Below are 18,526 nucleotides of genomic sequence, written 5' to 3' on the forward strand. Positions count from 1 at the left end.
AACCTGTGCTCGTCTCTCACTGGTTGCTATGTTTCCTTTTTTTCCCTCAGAATTTTGGGCAACCAGGACCATATGTCTTTCGTGGGTTCACATCTTTTTTGGGGAGATTTTTCTGTTGGGAGTTTGGCTGTTATTTCTGAAATTTCCTTGGCCTTATTAAGTTTTTTTGTGTCTTTGGTTTTTGTAAGACTTTCGTAATTTTTGTTTTCTTTCGAGGCTTGTCGCTTTTCCCTCAGTTTCTCTTCAACTCCCCGGACTCTTGCTCTGTCCTTGTTTTTTTCAGGCGACTTGTTGCGACCCATTCTTCCTAAGGCACTTATTGGGTATCTGTCTGCTTCCTTTTTACTGGGCTTAATACGCCTTATGTTTTCAGCCTCCCTTTTATTGTCTTCTTCGCTTTTGTTTGATTGCACTTTAACTTCGTAGCCCATTTCGTCCAGCTCTTCACTGCAGTCGAGGATCAGGTTTTTCAACGTTGTTGATGTTACATAGAGTACAGTTTTTGCTTTTGTATTTACGTGGCTTGGCTCTACTACAAGCAGATCTTCTGATTTTATTTTATTCAGCTTTCGAATGTATTTAAACAGTGTTAACACTGAGTTTCGGTTCAAGATTATTTCGTCTCTGTTTTCTTTCACTTGTGTGATCTTTATACGCCATTTAGCTTTGTCCACTTTTTTCGGTTTTAGGTTGTATTTCTGTGTTCTGGATCTGTACCGAAAGATCGTTTCTCCTTTGTCTCGTGGCGGGCTGAGTCGTTTTTCAGTATTGGGTTTGTTGTGGGCATTCGTGGATTGGGAACGCGGTCTACCGGGTGTTATGTTTCTAGACGGCTTTCTTATGTGTTTGTGATCGTTCCGTCTACCTGCCGATCTCCTTCTTGATTTACCGCGTTCACCCCCTTTCTGTCTTGAGGAGTTGTATCTTTGTTCTTTTTTCCAGTTTCCTGAGGTCAGATTGTCTCTGGGTCTCGATTTCGACCTTTCGTTTTCTTTTTTTGTTTCTTTCTGCATCCTTTTTGGCATTGTCTGTCTTTCTGCGTCAATCGGACTGGCGCCCTTGTTCTTTGCATTCTTCATGTTTTCCCTATGATTTTTTGCTGCTTTTTCTCTAGTCACTTCTTCGTTTCTTCTTATGAATTCTGTATTTTCCTTTCCTTTGTGTGATTGTGATGTTGGTGCTTCACTGGAGCAATGTACAACTGGACTCGTGGGCGAATTCTCTGCCAGATGTTGGCTCAGATTCATCAATTCTTCATCTTCGATGCGTTCAATTGTTGATGGGGATAGGGTAAAGGTTCTTTTTTTTGGCGTTTCAGTTGTTGGCGGTGATAAGCTGGTGGTTCTTTTTTCTGAAATTTCAGGATTTTTTATTTGCCTCGGCTCTATTTCTTTGTCTTTCATTTGTGGTTTTTCCTTGTGTTTTACTGGTCGTGTGAAAAATTAAAAAATACCTTCTGCAGTTTGGTTTCCAGTTGGGGGTTGTCTAGATGGTGGTCTCTTTGTTGGTTGAATCTCAGTTTGTTTTAGATTCACCTCTTCATTTACTCCCTCTGTTGGTGGATTATTTGTTGTATGGCCTGTAGTAGCTATGGTTTGAGTCCCCCTAGTTTTGTTCACCGGTCTTTGTTCTTTGTCTTCATACTGCTCTTTTTGTCGTGGAGACGAACCCTCGTCATTTATTGTAGCTGTGCTTGATTTTCTGGCTTCCAAAGCCATAACATAAGCTTCTAAGAAGATAACTTTGCTGTGGATCATCGCTTGGATGCTTGTGTGGTCTTTCAAAGAGTCAGCGATAGTTTCGTAAAGTTTCATAAATGGTGCCAGTGCAATGTTCACTGATGACATAATTGACAATAAGTCCATTTTTTTTTTATTTGAGGAATCCGTCGGGCTGGTCGAGTGTTGTAGCGAAGTTCTTCTTAAGGGGGATTCAGTTAACATTGTTGTCTGATTTGGCCAGCTGCCTCGACTTGGCCTTGTTGTTTCTAGTGAGGCTCTTCCTTTTCGGTTTTTGTCGGTGTGGAGACTTTGATTGTCATTTCCCCCCATGTTCAAGTTTTGGTTGATTTGGGGTCTCGTAAGATTTTCTTGATTAAATTCGTCTGAGTCTGCTATGGGTGGCCTACCTTTTGTCGTGTTTTCGTTTTGGGCTTTGGAGAGCCCCGCTTGGTTGAGATTTTCTGGTCCCAGCATTTTATTTGGTGTCTTATTTACTTTATCTCTGTCTGTTCCTGTGAAGTTGTCAACGTTCAAGGCTGTACCCTCGGGGAGTGAGGGTGTTGCCTGATTGAGCTTGCAGGAGCCTTCCTTTATTTCTGTTGTTAAATCCATTGGGCCATTCGGGTCAACTGTAATGAGGCTCTCCTCTTGGATGGTGTGGGGGTTTTCTATGTACTCGGACATGACAGTCCCCATTTCTAGGTCTTTGCCCGAGTTTCTCTTCAATTCCCCCTTCTCTGTGACTTTTGTCGGTTTCAGATTTTGCTGGCCTCTTGGTGAGTTCGTGGAAATCTTTTGGGGTAGTGTCGGGCACGGTGGTTCCCCCTCAGGCCCCACTTTGTCAATCCACTGCCCTTGTGGCTTGTTACTTTCTCCTGAGGGCCGTCTTTTACTGTGCGGCCGGTTATCGCTGACATAGTGCTCAACTCTGCGTAGTTTTGCTACCGGCAGGCAGTCGTTTAAAGCTTCGAGTATTTCGAGATCTGTAAGTTCCCTCTGCGGGTACTCTTTTGTTGCTTTTTGTCTGATGTTTGCGTAAAAGTAATCTTTTATTGAGTTTTTAAGTACCCCTCCTTCTCCTCGCTGTGGGTCGTTTTCGTTTGTTTTGATCAACAATTGGTCAGGTGTTTTTTGTTGCTGTTCGGGCTTCTGGGGCCCTTTTTTCGTTCTGCTGCTGATCTTGTTTTTCGTTGTTATACGGTTCTTGAGTTTCTTGAAAGGCAGGGAATTTGTTCTCTGTCTTTTCTTTTTATTGGGGTTTGATGGCCCTTGTACATTGATTTTTTCTGGGACCCAACTGGTCTCTACACTTTCCTCCACCTCTTTGTGAATGAGAGCCACCACTTTCACTTTCCTTTCCACCAGTGAACACGTCGACGATACTCCGTTGATGTGCAGCTCTCCATCGGGCTTCCCCTGCCCGTTCTCTTCAGGTGGGGTGCCCGCCACCTCCTCCGGTTCTGCCTCTCCTGAGGCCGTCGTGCCATCCATCTCTTTTCCCCCCCCTCCTTCAACAGCTTCCACGTCTAGCAGCCCTCCTCCGAGGGCTCCCGCCGTGGGGAGGGGAGCGCTCAGCTGGGCTCCGGGGGAGGGAGGTATTGGGTGCTGCGCCGGACCGGCAGGCCTAGTTCCCACTCCGAGGCTCGCTCTCCCGGCGGCTCTGTCCGCCTTAGCCGTGTCTTCCTTCTCTGTCCGCCCCTCCCCGCCGTCCCACGCGGACCGCGGTCCTCCTTCGAGGGCCGCTTCCGCGGGGTCCCGCTCAACCGTGGCGGCTAGGAGTGGCGGCCGGGTGTCTTTCCGGCCAGCCAAGACCTCGACTGTCTTGATTTCCAGGCTCTTTGCCCATTTGTCATCAGTTGCTCCTCCAGTTAAGGCTGGTCGTTCCTGGCGGTCATGCTGGGCTGCTTTGGGATCTTCTGAGACTGGAGGCCGGAAGACTTTGCTTTTGGTTGGATATACCTTTATGGTGTTCGCTGGCGCTTGCTGGGGCGTCGGTTTTGGGGAGCCCATTTGAGGTAATGTCTCTGGGCAATCCATGGATGTTGGTGTTTGTTGTTGTTGTTTATGACTCAGCTGTTTCTGGTTTAGTTTGGCGCTCCTCAGGCGTCTGCCCTCTTCTTCCATTTCTTCCTCTCTTGGAGGCTCATTTTGCTCTGGGTTCATGGCAATTTCCCGCATTTCTCTGTTTGCCCTTGCAGCCCTGGCTGTCATGACTGCAAGACTGCCACTCTCCGTCCACTCCGCGTCCGCTCCGCGGATAGAAGGGGTTTATATGAGGGTCCTCCCCCACGCTGAAAAGAGTAGAGCTGGGCAACAGACTCTCCTGCAAGACTGCCACTCTCCGTCCACTCCGCGTCCGCTCCGCGGATAGAAGGGGTTTATATGAGGGTCCTCCCCCACGCTGAAAAGAGTAGCGCTGGGCAACAGACTCTCCTGCAAGACTGCCACTCTCCGTCCACTCCGCGTCCGCTCCGCGGATAGAAGGGGTTTATATGAGGGTCCTCCCCCACGCTGAAAAGAGTAGAGCTGGGCAACAGACTCTCCTGCAAGACTGCCACTCTCCGTCCACTCCGCCTTTTATTTGAAATTGTTTGGATTCAGATTCTGACTGGTCTATTGCCTATACTTGTCAACCTTATTTGCCTGCTTGCTGGACTACTTTGGAACATCCCTAGGTATTCCTCACCTTGCATGTTGCGCACCCCTTTCATTCCTGAACTGTCTCTCTCTTCATCCAAGTTAATACTTCTTTCCTCACCAGTGCTAGCCTTTGGTAGCCTGGCCTCTCAATCACCCACATTTTCCTCCCTTTCTCATATTTTCCTTTGCCCACCTCTCCTCTGCGTCTCTGCATCTTCCATCTCTAGCATTTTTTTGCAGAAGTCTTCTGCCTAGTCCATGTACCCTCTTCATCTTTTATGCTGTCTTTGATTGAATCCTAACTCAGCCTGCATCCACCTGTTTTATGGAACCATCCCATGGACTAGTAACTCTCTTCCTTGTACTAGACTTTTCTCCACTGGCATACTGGATTTCTGCCCGACTAGCGGGAATGTGCTTTAGTGTCTTTGGAACTTTAATTGTGTACTCTTTTGGCCCAATGATCCCTTGTGAAGTTTGGTAGTTAGGCTACCTCTGTGCATTGACTGCACACTTTAGGTCTCTGGTTATCTTGTTTACTCCATCAGATACTAGGTCTCTGGTTATCCGGTTTACTCCATCAGGGACTCGGTAAAAAGGTGGTTCTTGTAGTATGTGTGTGCTTGCACTTGTCTTTGTATTAACATCATGGGTACTTTCGTGTTCCGTGAAGTGGACTGGAGCACACCTCCTGGCTTTCCAATGTATCTTTCCCCATCAACACCCTTGAGCCCACTACTCTATAGACAGGATTGGGCCTGTGAACGATAGCTTTGAAGCAAACTGAAAAATGGACAGCTGGCATATATAATGTGGACACAGGCTTCATGGAGTGTGTTTTACTGTGGAATTGCTGTTATGAATTGTGTAAACAGCAGTAATCAGTGTGTTTGAACATCATTAAGTGGAATTGCTGGCATATATTGTGGCCACAGCATCATATGAGTTTTGCACTGCCAATGCTGGCATATAATGTGGGTAACACATCATGCACACATGTTTTTTACAGTGGCAATGCTGGCATATTTCATTGCACAGCCAGAATCAGTGTGTTGAAAGTTCTTACAGTACCAATGTTTGCATATATTGCGGACACAGGCAACATGAAGTGTGATATATAGTGCCACTGCTGGTATAGATTATAAGCACAGGCATCATGAAAGTATGCTATAAAATGGTGTTGGTGACATGACATTTATTGGATTGTTTCCATGTATTACTCTACAGAATCGATTGGAAATTTTATGACTTTCTACATACGATGTTAGGTAAAAATGTTCATGTTTCAATAACATCAGTGCTAAGCGGTTGAGAAGGTGGACATCAGAGGTGCCCAATTTCTCACCCTCTCTGGCTAACTCCCTGCAGGAGTTTTTTTTCCTGTGGTAAAGGGAAGCAGTTGCGATATCATTTAGTATAGGAAAAAACCTTCCAAGACTATAGGGGCCACTGTACAATATGTTTTCCTCCATCCCTTGAGTGGATATGAAAGTTGGAGAATTCCAACGTGGCATTCCCCCTGTGGTAAATACTGCCTGGACTGCAATGTAGATGCCGCTAAAACAAATGCCATTTCTATAACACTGCCTGATTTAGTGTTAGCACCACATGTATAATGGGACTCTGTGTGGCAATGTCTATCTTTTACAGCAAATGACCCTCTTTCATCGGGTAGCGGTGAAGTCCATGAATCGCTTTTTTGAAGACTTAGAACATCCTATGAAGGACTTCTCCCCATTCCTCAGTTCAGGGAGATTCAAAGTGGATGTCAGGCTGAGGCTCACAGCTCTAGGCCTCACTGCAATCTGGAAGGTGATTAAAAGAGGGCCAATTTGATCTGCCGGTAAGATAGCTCAGCGGGGTGAGCGCTTGCTGCTGCGATCTGTGCCTTATCTGCATGTCGCATGTTCAAATCCCGGCAAGGCCAACTCAGCCTTTCATCCTTCCTAGGTCGATAAATGATTACCAGTTTCGGTTGGGTGATATTGTATGTAAATATGTGCTCTGTAAAGTGCTTTGGATTAAGGCGCTATATAAATAACACATCATTATCATTATTAACTGTGCTGCTCATTGAAAACCTGGCAATTCCATACAAACTGAATTATCCTGCTCCAGTCATTCCAGAAGAACACCTCCAATTAGCATTGCATTGCTTAACATGTACAAGCTGACAACCAAGTCACAGAAGTCATTCCAAACACAGTACACCTTCTAACGGGAATTCCCTGCGCTCAGCAATGCTGACATTAGCTGTCAATGGATCAAAAACAAAAAATCTAGTATTTGTTTCAGTGATGCAGGCACCCTTGTAACTCAGCAGGAACCAGGTAATAATCAATGCATATAGATTTCCGAAAAAGAACCAAAATGTCCGTAAAAATGTATGTGTTTTCACAGAAACCCCCCAAACATGTTGACCATGTTGCATGTTGATCAAGTTGCATATTGTAAGCTTGCACACTGCAAACAGTTTTAACTCTCCACTGCAAGTTCCCAAAATGCCATTGCCATTATAAACAAACCTGTTTTTTCCCACAAAGGGAACATACGTACCTTTGTTTGTACAATGACATGTGTGGCTGCACTGGTGGCCCCGACGGCGAGTTGTTAAGGGGTCCAGAATACGGATCCATCAGGCGCCATTTTGGAGGCAGATAGTGTGCTGGCAAATCGGGCGGCCATTGCGTCTTGCAGCGTTCCCTGTCTGGAGCAATGGGGTTTCTGTCCGGTGTGCAATATGGTGGTAACGGCGACTTGCTTTCACTGCTAAATGGTGCCGGAGGCCCGGGGTCGATGCGGCGGTTTGCGCTTGCCTTTTGCAGCTGTTGACAGTATCTGTCCGGCATGAAACTATTCTGTGATGCTGGAGCACTGGGTTGGAAGAACGCAGCAACGCTACTTAAGTTCTGCTGGTTATTCGCTGCCTTTTCGGACAGGGAATGCTCCTCTTGGCAGATGGGATGCAATTGGAAGTCCTCTCCGTCCATAGGAATGTAAGGAGCCAGAGTTTCCAGGTCCAGCTCATTAAATTCAGCCTGTGTAGATGAGGGACACAATAGGCCAGAGGATGACATTGTTGAATGTTGTTGCCCTGACATTGAAGCATTTTGTTTCAAGTAAAGCACACACATTGTACAATTTGGAGAAACAAAGTGACACTAGCGGACAGACAGCAACGTGCAGTCTAATGAAATAAAGGCCACATTGCATACTTGCTGTAAAGCAAAGTCCTTTGAAAAAAGAGCACGTTCATTTTTCAAACTTTTTGATCACTCAATTACTCAATGAGAGTGCAGAAATTAAACCAAGTTATTCCACCTTTTACTCAAGAGTCCAGTTTAGAAAGTCAGTGTGCTCTATTGTTCAATTGTGCAACATGGCCCATTTCAAAACATGCTAGAACGTCACCATGACGTAATAGGACCACCATATACACGAATTACTTTTGAAAGTTCAGAAATATTCGCAAGCTAGTGTTTGCACACACTTAACACTATAATAGACACCATACAATACAATCAACCTTTCAACGCCGGCCCATTGAGCCTGTTTCTGGTGGCTACCAGCCTACTGTACCTGCTATTGGTCACTTCTAGCCTATTTGACTAGTTTTTTGGTCCCTAACAGCATATTTGATTGGACAGTGAGGTATAGTCCGACTCTCTGAACTTCTTACTCCCCTCAACTCACCATGCTCCTCACTATCCTACTTATCCTCCTCACTGTACTCCCCTTCCTTGTCTCTTGGGGCCTCAGCCTTCTCCCGCTCCCTGTCCCCTGCTGTCTCTCTCTCTCCCCATCTCCACACTCCACTCCCCCTCTTAAGTGCCCCCTACTCCTCCTCTACATCACACCCTACCGACTCCATCTACCCTGTCAATAGTCCACCAGCTACTCCCCCACATACATCTTCACCCTCAGGTTCCTCCTAACCTCCGACTTCACTCTGGGCTCTAGAATGCCCAATCCCTCAGCAACAACAGTTTTTACTCACTGACCACTTTGACCCCCATCTCCCCAAACTCTCTAGTGATGGGTGTCACCAAAACATTGATCTCTACCATGGCACTGTCACGATGGCTGCTCTCCGCTGTCTTCACAACATTCTCTCACTCCCCTCAACTCACTACAGTGGGGAGGGGCGATGGGGGCATGATCAGAAGAGACAAAACAACAGCCCCTATGACTACAGCACTTCTTCCTTTGAATAAATCGCTTTCCAAATTCTTCCTCCCACTCTTTTACCATCCTCTTCATCTACTACCCACTCTGTAGCCTAAATATCTTCTTCTCTGAATTAGACCTGCTACTTAAAGAGCTACCAGCTGATTTCCCCTCCATCATAATGGGAACCCTCAACCTCTTCAGAATGACTAAGGCCAGGGCTGTATTTAGGCGCTCTTCTGCGCTAGGCCAAATAATAAGTGCATGCTCTTTACTCCAACTTTACTCCACCTCTGCCAGACTCTGCACCTGCACCAGATTCTGCCCCTTGAACAAACTATCTGCGTTATCCAAACTATGCCTCGTCACCCCCATTTTGTCCCCCATTTTGGCTCCATAGCACTATAAGGAAGTTTTTACCGTTGCAGTGTTTAGAAAGTTATTTCTTCTTCTCTATGAATTCATGCCTGTCATTTTGTATGTTAGTTGAAAGAATGTTTTCAGATCTCTGCTGCCCAAGATTTGGAGAAGCCAGTGTTCTCTATAGTTGAGTGCACTAGAGGTAATTGTTACGGCTAATTGTTTACTTTCGGGTACGTCCGAAAATAATCTTTTAGAGGAAGTGATAAGAACATTAGCTGTCTGTCAACTGGATACAAATGATCGAAGTTTGGAATGAGGAATTTTGGTTTCAATGCTAATATCTGGCTTCTCTAACAAATTGTCTTGCGTCACTCTATGAGAAGCACCTAGAATGGACTGCAATTTTAGTGCAAAACAAAAGAGGTGATGGCTGGAAGGTTTTGAATGAATCTGAACCGCTGACATTGCTCTGGGCAAACCTCCAGACTATCGTTCTTCGCCTGCCAATCCATTCCAAAAGGGGAAAGATCATATGCAAATCAGGTTTGGTCCCATCCCACAAGGTGCAGTCCAGCCCACACTGTTTTGTCACATCCCCTCTGCACAAGACCACAAGCATCCCCTAACATGCCTCATCGGTGAGGAGTAGCCTGGGTCTTTAGGCACAGCAGGCACGGGAACCACGTCTGGGCATACCCGTCCCACTCGGGATGACTACAGCAAAACAAAAGAGGTGATAGCTTGAAGGTTTCAAATAAATCTGAACCTCTGGCATTTCTCTGGCCACCCTCCATACCATCGCTCTTCGCCTGACAAGCCATTACATAAGGGGAAAGATCATATGCAAATCAGGCTTGGTCCCACAACACTATGGCCAGTCTAGCCCGAACAGCTTGGTCATATCCCTTTTACACAAGACCACAAGTAACCTCAGACATAGTCCCTCCTCAATGACATCATCAGTGAGATGTAGCTTGGGTCTCTAGGCCCAGTAGGCTTGATAGCCACATGTGGCCACATCCGAAGAACGGTGGTCTGGAGGGTTGCCCAGAGCAACGGCAGAGGTTAAAATGAATTCAAAACCTTGCATCCATCACATTTTTTTTAGCCATTTATGGATGAAGCAAACATGAGTATCTTCCTATGATGGCATACAGGCACATATTGCTGCCGCCAGCATGGGCATGTATGGGCACAGTCAGAATGAAAATGTTTTATTGTACAGGCTATAGAGTGCAAAGACTTCATAAAAATGCATTGGAAAATCCTCCTGTGCACTGTTAGTGGCTTGGCAACTAATGGGTTTTTTCATGTCTTACCCTACAAAACTGATTGTAAATTGTGTGGCATTTTACTCAGTTGTCCACAGAACGCAAAATACAACATCATAACCCATTATTTTTAAAAAAAAGGTTCTCGGGGGGAAGGGGAGAAAACCAGATCCCCACTTGGTTGTTTCAGGCCCCTTCGCTATGCTCGGTCACTCATAAATATTGTTGAGAGTGGGCTATGCCCCCAGCCATCACCTCTTTTGTTTTGCTGTAGTCACCCAGCGTGGGATGGGTATGCCCAGACGTTGGTCCCATGCATACAGGGCTAGAGATCCACACTACTCCTCACTGAGGAGGCCCAGCAAAGCTGAAACATGTTTGGGGATGCTTGTGGTCTTGTGCAGAAGGGACTGTACCAAGCAGTTCGGGCTGGACTGCCCTTTTCGGAGTGAGACCAAGCCTGATTTGCATATGGTCTTTCCCCTTTTGTAATGGCTTGGCAGGCGAAGAATGATGGTTTGGAGGAAGAATTCCAAACCTTCCAGCCATTACCTCTTTTGTTTTCTGTGATATGAATGCAACATCACTACATTTCTACATCCAGTCTTGTCAAAGTGGTACAGATACATCTTATAAAAATGTTGAATAAAAAGAACTGAACCCCCTTCTCATGGTTACAGCTCTGGAATTAGCAGGGGCAAAATAGAAATAAGGCAAGTTCCCTGCTGCAGTCGATGTACCTCCAATCCCTTGGGTTGGAACGCCATTAAAATATGGCAAAATCAGAAGTGAAATGTGTAAACTCTGCCTGGGCATAAACACCTCAGTAGAGTAAAGACAGTTGAAGAAGGTTCTTGGAATCTTTGGCTGTGCATTCTCATTGTGGAGTAATGGATAAGGGTGACCCTGAACATACATGTGTGGGAAGCAACATCATTCCTCATAGCTGCACAATGTAGGCCCCTTTTATAACAAATGAAATGGTACATACTGTTTACACCATTGCTGTTTGTGCAATTGTTGAAAATACCCAATACTGCAAGGGAAAAATTGAGCAATTGATTGGGCGTTCCAGCATAATTTTACCTTTGTGGGTGTGGTTTAGTCTATGGGTCTTGCCAGCTTGCGTTTAAGCTAATTGAAAAGGTTAGTTAACTCGGCAGAGTGGATTGGACTGTATAACACAAATTAACATTTTGAGATGTCCGGGTATAGATATAGATATCCTGCTGTCATTTGAAGTACTGTTTCACGGTAAAGGTACTACCTTACATTTATAATATAATTAATGTAAAGATTACTTATAAGCATCACAGTTGTGCATTGTGTGACATAGCTTGCAGTTGGGTCTCCTGGTAGTAAGGAGAGTGCAGCAGAATGCCATCCAAGACACACGATAAACAAGGCAGGCATGTCATTTGTTTGCTTAGCTCTGAGCAGCTTCTCTAAAGATGGCTGAATGGATATCTTTACAGGACACCTTTACAGCTGTGAAACATTGTGTACCTTTGACACACAGTTTTTGATCTCACCCTTCTATGGCTTTAGGTATCCTTTCACAGATTTCTTGATGCACTTGCGCATTCAGATGTACTCTTTACATTTAATTTCTCTATGATCTATTTCATGCTTGCACCTCTTGGATGGCCACAGATCTCTGAAATGTGGGGCTGGGAGGGAAAGTTTGGATTGCTTTCAAACATCATTTCAGTGCTACCTGTGGGGGCCTTGTGCTTGACGTAAGCATAGGAATGTGTTTAATATCGTAAAATGATGTATCATTTTAACCCTTACTTTTCTGAAAGGAAAACCCTCTTTTTTGCAATGGTTTAAAAAAATGCATGTCATGTGTTTGAATATAAAAGTGATTGCTTAACACAGTGTATGGTTTACAAAAAACTCCAAAGATAATGTGAAGTGACACCAATAAAACCAATGATATTTTGGCTGTTTTGCATATTAATGAGCAATTTAGCAAGAGTGGTCAAAGAGCTTTATACATGTTATGCATGTGTTTGAGAGCTGTATGACTGAATCACTAAATACCAACAAAAGTCACCCTAACAATAAAGCGTTTACAAATAACAACCATATATACAAGTTTGACCATCATCAGCTTTAGCTGTCAGAGTAGAATGACTGCTAACAGCTCAAATTACTTCCAGTGCTGTGGATCAGCTACGCTCAGTAAAACTAGTTTTATATTTAAAAAATGACAACCAGTACATTGAGGATAAACTGCAAAAAATGGTGTTCCTCTGGCAATCAGCCTTGTTGTAAATATGTCTATGATCATGGCCCAAGAACTACAACTAAACTACACTTTCTGACTCCTCCCTGGACAACCTACATGACCTGCCTACCCAAGACAGCTCTTTTTATCTCCTGTTCTTAGCCTCCAACCTTAACTCCTCTGATGTCTCTCTATGCAGAATCCCTCTGCCTTCAAGTTCCCACTCTTCATCCTAAAATCTATCCATAGTCCCCCACCCCCACCAGTTTTCTTAAGCATTTCTCAGTACTCATCTTGTGCTGTTCTCCTCTCTGAACTTTTCCATTTCCCGCCAAACCCACAACCTCTCCCCCCCCAAATGAAAAAGCATTCCCCTACTTTTGCTCCTTCTATCTATTAGCCCCCAAAAGTGGAATGCTCACCCTCTGGCAAGCAAAGGCAGTCAATCAGACTCTTGGTCCACTAGTACTCTAGTCACTGATGGGTCATCCCTTGCCCTCACTCTCGGCTCCTCAATAACTGACCCCGGCCTACCTCTCTTAACAATGTCACACACATGAGTAAATATGTACATGGTTCGATAGACTCTGGCAATAGGCCATTGATGTGTAATGTGCCTATCCTATTTGTGTCTGTTCCCTCGTCATTGGCATCCGTTTACATTCCACACACTACCACCCAATCAGTCATCGTATATTGTAAAGGCACTCTGCCCAGGGAATGCCTCTATTGTTTGGATTGAATTCTATGTGCTTAATAAATATAATAAATGAAAGTGCTATTGCCCACTGTGTTGTGAGGATCAATTGGTGCTGTACATGGGCCCTCTAATGCCATGAGTGTGCCATTCCCCAGGTGCTGTCAGTGCTACTTGTAGGTGCTGTGTGTATCTCCCTCTGCAACGAAGGTGCCACTGCGTTCCGTGGTTGTGACTCACATGTTTACTGTGTGCCTCCCTGTGGTCTGTAAGTATTCCCCCCACTCTGCACCGTGTGACTTTACTGTGCTCTCTGTGTCTTTTTGCCACTTACTCTACGAATGTGCCTCCCACCATCCTCTGCCAGTTGGCCTCCACCCATGATCGGTTAGTGTGGTTCCCCCCTCTGCTGTGTGAGTGTGCCTTCCCAGTGCTCTTTGAGGGTGCGTTCCCTATTCTCCGAGTGTGTGCCCCTCCCAGTAGTCGAAGTGTTAACCTTAAAGCCAAAACTGTTGGCTTTGCCAGTGCTTGTTTTCCTTTGCCTGTAAACCTAAAAAGCAGCCATCTAGCCGTACCTTATACTGTTACAAGAATACCAACACTTTCACTTAAGTCTCTAAAAAGCAAAATGACGTGCACAGGCGTGGCAGATTGTGTTTCTCTTTTTATCAATGCAAGCACTTGTCATCTTTGAATGAAGCACCCTTTGAACTCACCTTAGTGGTTTTGCACTGGCTCTTTGGGTCGGTTTCCATGGCGAAAAGCTTTTCGATTAGCTCGACCTTAAGGCCCTCCTCCAGCGCAGTGTAATACTCGGCTGGGCTGCTCGGCTACAAGCGCAAATACAAAACGACAAGAGCAATTCGGGATATTAGGGAGGCCACAAAATGGTGAACGTCGTTCCAACGTGGAAATGCAATGAAATCCGGAAGGCCAATATCACACACTCACCAAAGGTAGGAGAATACAGGAACAAGATTGTGGGGAACGCAATGCATTCGGTGTAGGTCAGTGAACATATAAAGGTGGTGCTGAAAGTAAACTGTTACTACTTTGCAGGTTTTTTTTTACTTACCTCTGTGTGAGTGTCACGTCATTGGCACCCTCGGCCAATCAGGTTGCTTGGAACGTGGGCTGTAGCTGTAGACCCACGCCAGAGTTTTGAGCATGTGTTTGGTTTCTCCCTATTGCCTTTCCTGTTTTCTGCCCAATCCTGCATTTTTAAAGGTCTATATATTAGCCTTTTTTTCCTCTCCCTTGCCACGTCCACGGCCACGCCTCCCATCAGCACCTCATCTCTTGGCACCATGGAAATAGAAAGGGGCGGCTTTGTAAACTTACTTTTATCGTTTATTTTCTTGAAGGTCATCCGTTTTTCAACCATAGTGCAAGAGTGCGTGCATTATGTAATCCTTCACCTTTTTAAACCATTTCCAACCTCGGTTAGAGGATAACAGACTATAAAGTAGCGAATCACACTGCAACTGTTTAATATTTGTACAAAGCAAAAAGGATATTTGCCCCTTCTCTACATTACACCGGAAAAGGGGCAGAAAGACGGGCATCAGAGATGGATGGCACAATGCATCTTATATTTCCTGTGCAGAGATGCACGTGCTCTGGGTGAAGGTAAACATTGGAGGTGTTTTAGGAGGTATTTTCCATCATAATCCATTACATGGATACCACATTCGGTAAATATACTTCCTCTGTTCATCTAGTGACGTGGTCTGCAACCTTTGGCTCTTCAGATGTTTTGGACTCCATTTCCCATGATCCGTCTCTATGTTGGCTAGGGTTGATAGGAGTTGCAGTCCGAAACCTTTCACGAGCCAAGGGTTGCAGACCCCAGATCTAGTGGGTCTTAAAAACAGAGGCGCTTTGCAAATGATATGACATGTCATTTATAACGCGCCTGTACACAAGTGTTTCTAGGCACGACAAGACAAGGAGGTGGAAACATAGGGAGGACAAAACAACAATCTTACTAGGCCCTGTGTCATTCAGATTGCGCAAGCGCAGGGAAAAGGAGAAGTACTGAGGGTAGGGGCTTATGGAGAAGTGTGGGACAAAGGAGAAAAACAAGAGTGCAGCCAGCGGGTGGCAAGGCCAGGTAGTCATAAGTGCAGCCAGCGAGTCGCAATAAGTGCAAGCGAGGGGACTGTAGGGTTACAGACCACAAGTGCAGGGGAGGCACGAGGCAGTGCACAATTGCAGCAGGACAGGCAGGGACTTGGGCCCGAATTCAGAGGGTGACCGGGTGGCCAGTGCATGGAACAGGCAGGTGATCAACAAGGGAGAGGCAGAAGCAAAGAGAAAAGTCTTGAGTTGCTTCTGGAACCGGAGATGGTTCTGCTCAAGTTTCAGAGAGGCAGGTAGGCTGTTCCAGAGCGAGGTCCCAGCGGAAGAAAGAGATCTACCCCCAACTCTTTGCTTGTAAACGCGACTGACCCTGGGTAGGGTCCCAAGTGAGTGCCATCTGTAGGTGATCTTGCTGATCAACATGTGCATGGAAGGATACTACCAACCGCCTGGGCAAATTAATTCCACATAAATTCCAGGAGGACTTTGTTCCAGGAAAATCATCAATTGACAACATGCACACATTTTCCCATTTAATTTGGCAAGAGACAGACTTGGGGGATCCCACTTCACGTTATACCTAGCACTCGAATAAGGCTTTCAACAGGGTTGACTCTGGCAACTGTTTTCCAAAACATACTCAGATTTAAAAGAGGGCTCATAGTAATGTACTGTGGGATGGTATAGTGGAATGTCTACCATATTGGAGGGATATTTGGCACCATGTTTTGTAAAGTAAGGGGTGTTGGAGTTAGTGAGAGGAAGGGGAGAGGCAAGATGCAAAACCTGGGAAGTTCAAATCACAAGAAACAATTTTCTGTGTGTCATTACATTTTTGGGCGAGTTTAGCTAAACGGCATGTAGGGTATTTGTATCCACTATGGAGATCCAGGGATAGGTGTCCGGTGCTGATAGCTATTAATGAGGTCGGCCATGGGAGCGAGTCGGGCTAATGGGCTGCTATCACACTGTATGTGGTATGGGTGACATATGTAGAGTTTGGGTACTGTTAGTATGAGATGCATTGGGGAGTACTAAGACATTTTCCCTGAAAGAAGGCTGGATAGTGTGGGATGTATTGACCCACTCGCTATCTTATGCGGCATCACTCTGATAGTTATGGCACAAGAAACAACAACAATGGCAGCAAAACTCTTGTGTGCACCAAAAACTTCCAAAACCGTGTGTTTAAACGCACAAAAAGATGGATGCACAACCTGCCACCCATGGTGCATGCGTGGTGGGATAGAGCACACACTGCAGAAAATGTGCTCTAGGACCAGCAAACAGAGTGCAGAGAGAGAAGCAGCATTTTGCAAATGAAACTCCAAAATGTGTCTATAAATGACATTTGCTTTGTTGCTAAAAACTCCAAAATGCCTATACACAACACTTCTCAACATTCAAAATCTTGCTTGGCACTAAAGTTCATGTAATCTAATGAAGCATGGCGAAGATACAAAGTCTTAAAGTGTAAAGAGCAAAACATTTCCACAGACAAACTGGATTGTCTGTAAACTGATAGCTGTCAAAATCTGTGTACAGTACACTGGGCTACCTGTAAATGACAGCTGTCAGATGAGCCCTTCATGAAACTTCCAAGTATCTGCCGGATTAGCAAACATAAAAGGATTGTTGCTAAAAGGAATACAGATCTTAGTTGTGTTTTTGATCCCACAGATTTAAAGCTAAGAAAGTAATATATTTATGGTTGATGCAACAAGTTTGGTTTCTGCTGGGTTTAAGAAATTAAGAATACATTAGCCTGGTTGAGCTGCAAGGAGTGAAAAAACAGGTTTCTCCCAGGAGGAGGGAAATCCTTTCAGCAGCAACTCACTGGTGGATGATAATTGTGGCTTAGGCCATACTTTTGTCTACAAAAAGAGAATGAACAATGGCAGATCCTCAAGCCCGGGAAACGGATGTGTGAAAGGGTCGTAAACTGCTCCTGGAAGGAATTCCCCAAAGGAGGGGGCCACTCTTGGACTCCAGGGAGAGACATTTGCTGTTAAGAATGAACAATGAACAATTCTTAGAGACTCATAACCTGTGATTCAAAGTGGTGAAAAATATAAAAAGGACAGAGTTGTTAGTCTAATTGTTGGCTGCACCTTTTAAAGATATTATTCAGTGTTCTGTCACCCCACTGTTGATTGTTATTACCAATTAAAATATATTGTGATTTAAATTCTAAATACATAAATACATATTTACCTTTGAAAACTAGCCTGATTCCTGGTTCAGTGTGACCGGGGGGGTCTCAGGAGAAGGGTGTCATATGAGTGGTATATCATTCAGAATATTGAACTTATAGATAAAAATAAATAAGAGTTTCATTTGGCTATTACATGCTGGGCGTGACTTGGGTGTGTGCCAGATTGCAATCACTCACAATAGAGGATAAGCATATTTTAAGGTGCAAAGAGCAATGGAATATTAAGGGCAGGTTCCAGATGCCTGAAGGGGAGGAAGTGAGGATGGAAGATCAATGCTTTCATTAGGTCCAATCGCTTCACACACATAGAAGGTGGGGTGTTCACCTGAAGCCTGCCGAATGCCCTGTTGTCCCCTATTTGTCCAATTTGTGGTGGTGTAAAGTTTCAGGAGTAAGGCCTCTGCTAGTAAGGTTCTTAGGAGTCCATTGTGTTTAGTTGATTAGAGGTTATGCAGTGTGAATGTTAGCCTGAGTTTGATGGAAGTCTTGTGGTCCTGGGTCTGTTTGAAGGGAGCATTGGCAAATCTAATCCACGTGATTTAGTTCTAAGCGAAGATGGAGTGCACAAGGCCTGATCTACTTCTAATCATGCGTTTCCTAGAAACACCAGGTCACCATCTAATGTGCTGTGCCAATGAAGGTCGTGCATCTACAGACTCGCTTGGAAGGAAGCATTGGTGTGCCTGAGCCATGCAAGTTTGTTCTAAGCATAGGAAGCAGAGGGTTAGCAACGTTTTACTTCTATTGACCTGTTGAATAATCATGTTTTAGCAGTTCCGGGAAGGCCATGTGGTTTTCCAGTGTGCCGAGTAGCCTGGGTATAAAATTCGAGAGGTAGGAGTTTAGGGCTGTGAAGGAGACACATCACTGCTATTTCCTGTTTAAATGTTGTACACTTGCTAAAGTCGCCTTATTGGATCAATGTGTCATCCCCAGTGTGTAATGTGTAACTCTCCTTGCCATGGCTTCTAAGGCCCTGCCGTGGAAGGCTGACTGGATAATGCAGAGGGTTTTGAGTTGGATTCTGCATTTGGATGGTATCCAGTAAAGGGTTCAGAGGGCTTTGTGATGTGTTCCCATCTTTCCAATATCAGCAGGAATATGGCTGCTGGATTATGCACTCTGTAAGCGTTCAGG

General features: G+C 45.0%; 1 protein-coding gene across 1 annotated transcript in view; it reads right to left on the reverse strand.

Moving 5' to 3' along the window:
- Nucleotides 1-18,526, reverse strand: part of EPAS1 (endothelial PAS domain protein 1) — a 434,103-nt gene that overhangs the window by 28,930 nt on the left and 386,647 nt on the right. The window contains exons 11-12 of the mRNA XM_069608443.1: nucleotides 13,809-13,922; nucleotides 6,918-7,399 (exon numbers count right to left, since the gene is read on the reverse strand). Of these exons, the coding sequence (XP_069464544.1) occupies nucleotides 6,918-7,399; nucleotides 13,809-13,922 (596 nt within the window). The remainder of the gene's footprint in view (nucleotides 1-6,917; nucleotides 7,400-13,808; nucleotides 13,923-18,526) is intronic.

The sequence above is a fragment of the Ambystoma mexicanum genome, chromosome 4q (assembly GCF_040938575.1).
Source record: "Ambystoma mexicanum isolate Mex_15411 chromosome 4q, UKY_AmexF1_1, whole genome shotgun sequence".
In the NCBI taxonomy this organism is placed as follows: Eukaryota; Metazoa; Chordata; class Amphibia; order Caudata; family Ambystomatidae; genus Ambystoma; species Ambystoma mexicanum.